Genomic DNA, 8601 nt, shown 5'->3' with positions numbered 1-8601 from the left:
CCGGTGCCCGCGTTGCATCTCCTGTGGCCCGTGGCATTTATACGGTCATCTCACAGAGGCAGAGAAGGAGAGCGTGGCAGACATACTCCTTAGTCCAGCCCGTTGCTCTCACGGAGCTCCGAGGCCGCGGGAGGACCGCAGAGCCTAGAGGGCAGGTTCCCCGACTGCCCACGCTCCACACCCGAGTTTCCTCTGTCACCCTGCTCCGTGTGGCAGGACAGAGGCCTGGGACCCGTCTGTGTCTAAGAGCTATGCTTAAGCGGCTGCTTGGCAGTTCTTTTTCCATTTCCTCTGCCTCACTCCACCCTTCCTGAACCCACTGCAGGTACCAGTCAGAGTTTAATCCTTATATGGCATGATCACCTTTACAGACAAGGTAGCAAAGCCCAGAGGACTGTTGTTTAACTGTCTGGTTGTTTGGTGCTGGGGGAGAGACCTTACTATTCATAACTTTTTTGAGTGATCTTTTTGTAAGCTGGGACTTCCCTGGTGGCTCAGACAGTAAAGTGTCTGCCTACAATGTGGGAGACCTGGGTTCAATCCCTGGGTCGGGAAGATCCCCTGGAGAAGGAAATGGCAGCCCACTCCAGTACTCTTGCCTGGAGAATCCCATGGACGGAGGAACCTGGTGGGCTACAGTCCATGGGGTTGCACAGAGTCAGACACAACTGAGCGACTTCGCTTTTGTATATGGGGGAAGACATAAAATTCACCATTGTCATCATTTTAAGTGTACAGTTCAGTACATTCATAGTGCTGTACATCATTACCACTATGCATTTCCAGAACCTTTTCATCATCTCAAATGGAAGCTCAGTATCCACTAGGCAATCACTCCCCATCGCCTCCGCACCCCCACCCCAGTAACCAGCCTCCTGCTCTCTGTGCAGTGCATTTGTCTATCCTAGTTACTCAGATAAGTAGAGTTGTGCAGCGTTTGTCCCTGTGTGTCTGGCTTCTTTCACTGAGCATGCTTTCAGGGTTCGTCCGTGTTGGGCATGTATCGGTACTTCATTCTCCTTTGTGGCTGAATAATACTCCATTGTGTGAACATAGCATATTTTGTCTGATCAGTCATCCGTTAATGGGCCTTTGGGTTGTTTCCCACCTTTTAGCTAGAGACTGTTTGTAGCAAAGTCGAGGGCTGTGGTGGAAAAAGTATCAGACGTGGGTCAACAGTGCAAGCCAATCTGTGCCAGTGAGTGCCTGTGTGACGTTGAACAGGAAGGAAACTTAGCCTCTCTAGGAGCGCGCTTCCTCACCTGGAGATGGGGATGGTGGTGCTTTCCATGCCTGCCTCTCAGGCTGGTTGAGAGGGCCAGCTCAGTGACAGCTGCAACAAATGGCTATTCAGTGCCTACTGCGTGCCAGGCGCCGTGCTCGCCACCCAGTGGGGAGCAAAAGAGGCCCAGTCGTTTCCTCGTGGTGGACCAAGATAAATTTGCTTTGAATCACAAAGCATCGGCCTTACAAGTATAGATTGTTACCTACCGTCTTCACCTATCCATACTCTGAGTGAGGTCATTGATTTATCCTCATTCCTGCTACATAAACCGCACCCAACCCAGGCAAGAATCTTCGCCAGAGAAGGTTCTCTCTAGCCTCTCTGCTGCCTGCCCCAGTGAAGGGTGGAGAGGCTTCTCTGGGTGCAACCTATGGCCTTTGTAGCAGCTGGAGGCAGATCAGCAGGGTCAGGGCTCCCCCAGAGAGTCCTCAGGGATGCCTTTGCCTGCCAGGCCTTCCTCCTCACTCTCCTGCACCCTCTGTTCCCAGGTGGCCATCAAGTCAATCCGGAAAGACAAAATCAAAGATGAGCAAGATCTGATGCACATTCGGCGAGAGATTGAGATCATGTCATCACTCAACCACCCCCACATCATTGCCATCCACGAAGGTACAGAGGCAGAGCATTTGAAGCTGAGTGTGTGTGTGTGCACACGCGCAGTCGGAACAGATGACACACAGGAGTAGAAAAAGGCATGGGCTTTAGGCTTGGGCAGGAGCTGGATTTGAAGCCCAGCTGCATGACTTTGGGCAAGTAATTTAATGCAGTCTCTGGGTCTCAGTTCCTCTTTTGTAAAATGAGATAATCTCACCTGCGTCACAAGGCTGTTGCAAAGATCAAATTGAACGTCACCAAGTACTCAGCTCAGGAGAGGAACTCTACAGATTGGAGGCATTTTCGTTCTTAGGTTTTCCGTACTTAAACACTGCCTCCCCAAACCCAGTGAGAGCCTTGGCACTGTGGGGGTAGCTGAAACATACGGAGACCTGCACCTGTCTCCGGCGTGTGGGTGCTCTCTTTCTTTGTGCGTCTCAAGAGCCAGGCCCCCTGTCCTCTGAATCATTCCCGCTGTGAGGCTGGTTCCTACCCGTCCTCGTATCTCGCAGCCTCCTCTGGCACTGACATCAGTGCCGGCTCTCCCCTCCGGCTGCCCTGCCCCTGTGACCCAGACAACAGTGAGCGAGAGGGAAAGACCGGGAACAGCCTCCCACACGCTCCTGTCTGCTGGCAGCCTTTCCATGATATCAGGCAGGAAGCGAGGAATGGCAGGAGCAGCAGGAGGGAGGGGGGGCCTGTGGCTCTGCCCTCAGCCTGAATATTCCTGGTGAGAGGAAGAGAGGGCTCCTCTCTCAAGTTCTATTTAGAAGAAGGCTTAAGAGCAGAACCACTGCCATGGTCCCCTGGCCTGAACCTGTCCCATGAGGAGCCCAAGCAAGTGGCTGAGAAGGCTAATTGTATCTCTGTGTATATCCCCCCAGGGGAGAGTGGGCAGATGATAGAGTATTGGTTAAGCCAGGCTAAGCTTGGTGGTTGGTGTGTGTATGTGTGAATTCTTCCCCCGACCAGTATCCCCCATCCCGTATCTCCAGCTAGGTCTGGGAACTATTCTTTGAAGCTTAGGATGTAACTGCTACATATTGCACCTTCAGATTCAGCGGATGTTGGGGCATCATAGTTACTATGTAACTGGCAGAGCTCTCCCAGATCCATCCCCATCCACAGACTTCAAGAGATAGGGACTAAGGAGAAAGCTCCAGTCCTGGGAACTGACCTCTAACATAGCTGCTCTCCAGAATGTGTCCTGGCTGGCTCCTGATCCCCAGCTCCGTGGCACAGAGTTTACACACACCCTGCAGGGTTGTAAGACCCACAGGGCTGGAGTCTCTAGGCAGGCCCCAGAAGTCTGGGCCACGGTGCTCTCCTGGGAAAAAGCACAGTCTTCCTGGCCAGATGCCCAACTGCTTGGGAGCTCAGACTTTCCCTGGGAGTAGCCTCCTCTCTCAACTCCTTCTCCCAGGCTAGACAGGAATCGCTCTGGGGTTGGCTGAGCAAGCCAGACTCATAGGACCTGCTTGACACAAAGATGCAATGTCACAGACATGCGTGTTTTGACACACACCCAGCTGAAGGGCCAGTTTGATGAACCAGCCGTTCCCTGCTTTTCCAGGAGAACAGACAAGGCCTGTGGTGGCAAGCGGGCCGCTCCCACACGTGGAGATGAGCCAGCTGGAATAGGCTGACCGCCAGGAGCCCAGCCAGTCAATTAATTATCAAATATGTATTGATTGTTTCTGCGTACAAGGCCCAAGCCTGAATACTCTGGACGGGAAATCAAAGAAGTTGAGAGTGATGAGTGTCTCAGCTCTCTGTGGATTACAAACCACTTTCCTATGCTGTTATCCCTCTTCTGATCTTCTGGGTATTATTTTTCAAGTCTATGCGTGAGGATGCTAATAATAAATAAACAGTGGATTCCGTCTGTTGAGTGCTTGCTTGCTTGTCAGGCTCCGCACCAGCTCGCTCAGCCAGCCCGAGAGCTGTCACTTGTTTCTATCTATTTCTCGCCCCAGCCCTGTGAAGTTGCTGTCATTATCCCTCTTCATATGAGGAAACTGAGGCGCACTGATTGAATAACTTGCCATGGTCACCCAGCTAGTAAGTGATGGGGCCAGGATTCGAATCCCAAACTTGTGTCCTTACTGAGGTATCTGAAAGAGATTTGCTGAAGGTCACCAGGCAAAAAAGTACTGAGTTCTGAACCAGGGAGCCTGACTTCTCATTCTTATCCAGTGATGTCTTGGAATTCGTAGGCTAGTTTTAAGAAGGCTCAGAAGCCTGAACTTCCAAGGAGAGGGAGGTGAGCCAGTCCTCTTGGCCTGAACTCATTGCTCCTGGAAGGTGCCGGGAGCACCAGCGGGCAGCATCCTACCCCCTTACAGATTCTGGTTTGGGGCCTGGAGGAGGGTGTGGGCCTTGGCGGGAGCGTGCCCTCCGCAGAGCCTGACTCTGCTGCCGCGCTCTGCCCCAGTGTTTGAGAACAGCAGCAGGATCGTGATTGTCATGGAGTACGCCAGCCGGGGCGACCTGTATGACTACATCAGCGGGCGGCAGCAGCTCAGCGAGCGCGAGGCCAGGCACTTCTTCCGGCAGATCGTCTCCGCCGTGCACCACTGCCACCAGGTGAGCCGCTGGCCGGGGCTGGCTTCCCCAGAGAGGCCCCGCGCCTCGCCAGGACCACACGGGGACACAGAAATAAAGGCGAGGTGTGCTTCTCCACTCAGGAGTGTTGGCATCTCTGGCTTCAAGTCTCTTGGCTGGGGTTGGAAGGACCTATGGTTTGTTGTACCGATAAAGATGGGCTCCCTGCCTATCTGTGCGTACCCCGCCTTTGCTGCTTCCTCACTGTCCAGACTAGGTCTTCATGTCCGTCTCCCCTGATGGCCTTCCCCTGACCCCTGCCCTCCCTCTTTCAGAACGGGGTTGTCCACCGGGATCTCAAGCTGGAGAATATCCTCTTAGATGCCAACGGAAATATCAAGGTGAGCCTCACTTCTTGTGTAAAACTGCTCCCCCACCCCTCCCCAGACCGTCTGCACTGGCCCCAGCTAAGCATCTTTTAGTCTCTAGGAGGTTCCAGGAGGAGTTGAGTCCCGGTAAGGACCTCAGCCGTCCTCCATTTCAGCACTTCCTTCTGTGGGTTGAAAACTGCGGCCTCGTGATAAGGAGTGTCTTGCACAAGGTCCCATGGCTAGCAAGGTCAGCTGGAACCAGTCTTCTAACTCCCTCAACATCACAAGGTTGAAGGAGTCTAGATCTAGGGTCGGTTGCTGCTCACAGCCTTGGAACTGGCAGGGAGAGGCCGTGGCCTGCGTGTGCCCCACCTGCACGTGTGTACAGAGATACAGGCACACGTACACACGCATGTGTGTACTTTAATCTGCTACCATTAAGGAGCCCTTTGGCACCTTTCACCACAGCAAGCACTCCAGCGCCAGCTTCCTGCTTCCTTCTGCTGCTGAATTCCCATGGCTAAGTAGTTAAATTTAGGTCTGAGAAGTTCGTGTTGATGTGATAAGCTCGGATCTCAGGGCTGGAAGGGGCAGACAGCAAGAGCCTGCCCTGCAGACACCTGGGAGGGCTCTGACTCTGCACTTGGACCCTCCTCAGAATCTTCCCGAACTCAGGTCACAGCCTCTTCCCCAGTGGCCCCTGACCTGTGCCCTGAGGTGCCCTGAGTTCATTCTCCTTTCCAATTCCCGGAGTAGGTGGGGCTCACTTTGATGCTGACCAGGGAGGGGGAGGCCAGAGCCAGTAAATGCACACAATCCAGGCAGGCATGAACTTTCCCATCTGTACCAGTCATCTGCCTCGTTATGGGCGTCAGTAGGTAACTGCTTGATAAGAGGCCAATAAAACCCATAAATGAAGGAGCCAGAGTTCATAAACAGCTCCTCCCCACCCTGGACACACATGACCCTCTGCTGGGGAGGAAGGCTGGGAGCAAAAGGGCATAGGTCTCAGCCTCTGTCTGAGGAGAGCTGGGGGAAGGGTCTCTCTGAGGAGCGAGAAGATGGGCTTGAGGGCCCTCAAACCCTCAGTGTCAGAGGGCTCAGGAGGTCCTGTAAGAAGATTGCTTCTCCTGGGCCATAATGATGGCCCTAATCTTTGCTCTGCCTTCACTGTGGCTTCTCAGATCTCCTGGACTGACCCCAGCCCCACCACCACTTGCTGCCTGGATGTGGGCCCAGATGAGCCCTTTGCTGGGGAGGCAACCCCAGCCCATGGGGTAACTGTGTTCTGAGGCCCTTGGCACTGACATGAGACGTTGCCTCTCCCCCTCCAACTGAGAGCCGTCCTTCAGTCATTAAGTGGCCTTTAGTCCCATCCATGGGTCACAGCTGTGCGAGGAGCTGCAGAAGGGGTCGGGGCAGGTGGTCCACGTGGGGAGCGTATTGACGTGGCAGCATGAGGAGACAGACCTGATGAGCAGGGGCTTCTGTGAGTCGTTGGAAATTGTACGGCTTTATGGGAAGAGGAGATCTCAGGGCAATGGAAGGCTTCCAGGGGGAGCCTTCTGGGTTGGTAGGACATGTGTAGGCAGACTGAGCGTCCCTGGAGTGGAGCGCAGCATGAGCAAAGGGCCTGGGGAACCGTGAGGACTCTGGAGCTCCCCTCACCTCTGCCCAGGCACACCTCATTGACACAGCCTCTGAAGGGCTCTTTCTTCCAGGGCCTGAGCTGTCTTGGTGATGCCCAGTATGGGGTAGAGGTCATGGGCACCCTTTGCTTCTGCCAGGGCCTGTGTTTCCTTGGAGTCTGGAGAGGAGCAGACCAGGAGCTACAAAACAATCCAGGCCTTGGTGTGACCCTGTCCATGTTTGACCCAATCCTACAGATCGCTGACTTTGGCCTCTCCAACCTCTACCACCAAGGCAAGTTCCTGCAGACGTTCTGTGGGAGCCCCCTCTACGCCTCGCCCGAGATCGTCAATGGAAAGCCCTACACAGGACCAGAGGTGAGTACCTGGCCTCCTCCTAATCTCTTGGCTTAGACCTTGAGAGAGGGATGAGCTGGTTTTCTAATGATTCCCTTTCTCAGATTGCAAGATTCATTTCCCTGCCAGAACAGTGCCCAGCCAGTTCTGTAGCTGGGAGTAGCAAAACTGACAGAGCTTAAGTCCTCTGACGCCTGACCCCTGACAGCGTGGCTCTGTGAGAGCTTAAGTCCTCTGACCCCTGACCCCTGACAGCATGGCTCTGTGCCCCACACCTTCTGCATTCCCGTTGCCTCTCCTAGCACCCGGCCAGCCTCCCCAAGCAGAGGCAGGTGACACCTCCGTGACTCCCAGTCCCATCTACAGTACGGCCCTCTCTGACTCTGGGTACTAGAAGGAGGTGTTCCCTGGATGCTCTGGGCTCTGGAATCCCCTCCGTGGGTACTGAAGGGGAGCATGGAGCCGTTCGCCCTGTGGCATGAGGACCTCCTGGCTGACCCCGTCTCTCCCTCAGGTGGACAGCTGGTCCCTGGGCGTTCTCCTCTACATCCTGGTGCATGGCTCCATGCCCTTTGATGGGCAGGACCACAAGACGCTGGTGAAACAGATCAGCAGTGGGGCCTACCGGCAGCCTCCTAAACCCTCTGGTGAGTGAGGGATGTGGGCATTCTCATCCAGACCCTGGGTGTCCTTTGCTAATTCCTGATGCAAGAATTAAACAGTGACAGTAAAGTTAAGCTTCCCTGGTGGCTCAGACTAAAGAATTTGCCTGCAAAGCTGGAGACTGGGGTTCGATCCCTGGGTCTGAAAGATCCCCCGGAGAAGGGAATGGCAACCCACTCCAGTATTCTTTCCTGGAGAATTCCGTGGACTGAGGGAATTATCTGCAATTGCAGCCTGGTGGGCTACAGTCCATGGGGTTGCAAAGAGTCAGATGTGACTGAGCGATTTTCACTTTCACTTTCTAAGTGAAGACGGCAACCCACTGTAGATGAAGGTACCTTCCACCCCACCTCCTGCTCTCATCTCTCTGCCTCCTGTGTCTGTGACCTGCAAGGAAGGAAGGGCTGAATCTTCCTTTATGGGCATGCTTATTTGGGAAGTGCTTCCTAAAGCCTGGTTTAGATCCTATCTGCCACAGTTGTCTCATTTCCTACTGCGTTTGTCCTTAGAAATCTTTTTATCCTTCCGTGTATGGTGTATAAGGTGAGAAGAAGGGTGTGAGGACCTTGGTTTACTCTTGAGCAGCACAGCCCCACCCCCAGAGGCCTGCATTTCACTGGAGCAAAGGAGCAGACATGTAAACATGGCTGTGGTCCTGGAGACTGGGGAGCCTGCCTGGGGGCACAGCTGACCTGGGGGGGAGCCCTGTCTTAGCATCCATGGGGTGAGCCAGAAGGGACGCTGCGGGTGCCCGAGCTCGTGGCTACAGAGCTGAAGCCTCTCTCTCCCCTTCTAGATGCCTGTGGCCTGATCCGGTGGCTGTTGATGGTGAACCCTACCCGCCGGGCCACCCTGGAGGACGTGGCCAGCCACTGGTGGGTCAACTGGGGCTACACCACCCGTGTCGGAGAGCAAGGGGCCCCGCACGAGGGCGGGCACCCTGGCAGCGACCCCGGCCGGACCTCCGTGGCTCAGTGGCTCTGGCGCTCCTCCCGCCCCCTCCTGGAGAACGGTGCCAAGGTCTGCAGCTTCTTGAAGCAGCAGGCGCCGGGCGGCAGGGCCCTTGCCCCTGACCTGGAGCGCCAGCACTCGCTCAAGAAGTCTCGCAAGGAGAACGACATGGCCCAGACCTTCCAGGCGGCCCCGGCCGCTGATGCCT

The 8601-nt window shown here is 54.9% G+C and overlaps 1 protein-coding gene across 1 annotated transcript in view; it reads left to right on the top strand.

Moving 5' to 3' along the window:
• The window catches only part of NUAK2 (NUAK family, SNF1-like kinase, 2), a 17897-nt gene that overhangs the window by 7718 nt on the left and 1578 nt on the right, over positions 1–8601 (top strand). Inside the window, exons 2-7 of the mRNA XM_010854168.1 lie at positions 1774–1894; positions 4314–4465; positions 4759–4824; positions 6681–6800; positions 7294–7426; positions 8239–8599. Of these exons, the coding sequence (XP_010852470.1) occupies positions 1774–1894; positions 4314–4465; positions 4759–4824; positions 6681–6800; positions 7294–7426; positions 8239–8599 (953 nt within the window). The remainder of the gene's footprint in view (positions 1–1773; positions 1895–4313; positions 4466–4758; positions 4825–6680; positions 6801–7293; positions 7427–8238; positions 8600–8601) is intronic.

The sequence above is a fragment of the Bison bison genome, unplaced genomic scaffold (genome assembly GCF_000754665.1).
Source record: "Bison bison bison isolate TAMUID 2011002044 unplaced genomic scaffold, Bison_UMD1.0 scf7180017864338, whole genome shotgun sequence".
Taxonomy (NCBI): Eukaryota; Metazoa; Chordata; class Mammalia; order Artiodactyla; family Bovidae; genus Bison; species Bison bison.
The sequence above is the reverse complement of the archived record's forward strand: the minus strand, read 5'-3'. Positions and strand labels throughout refer to the sequence as shown.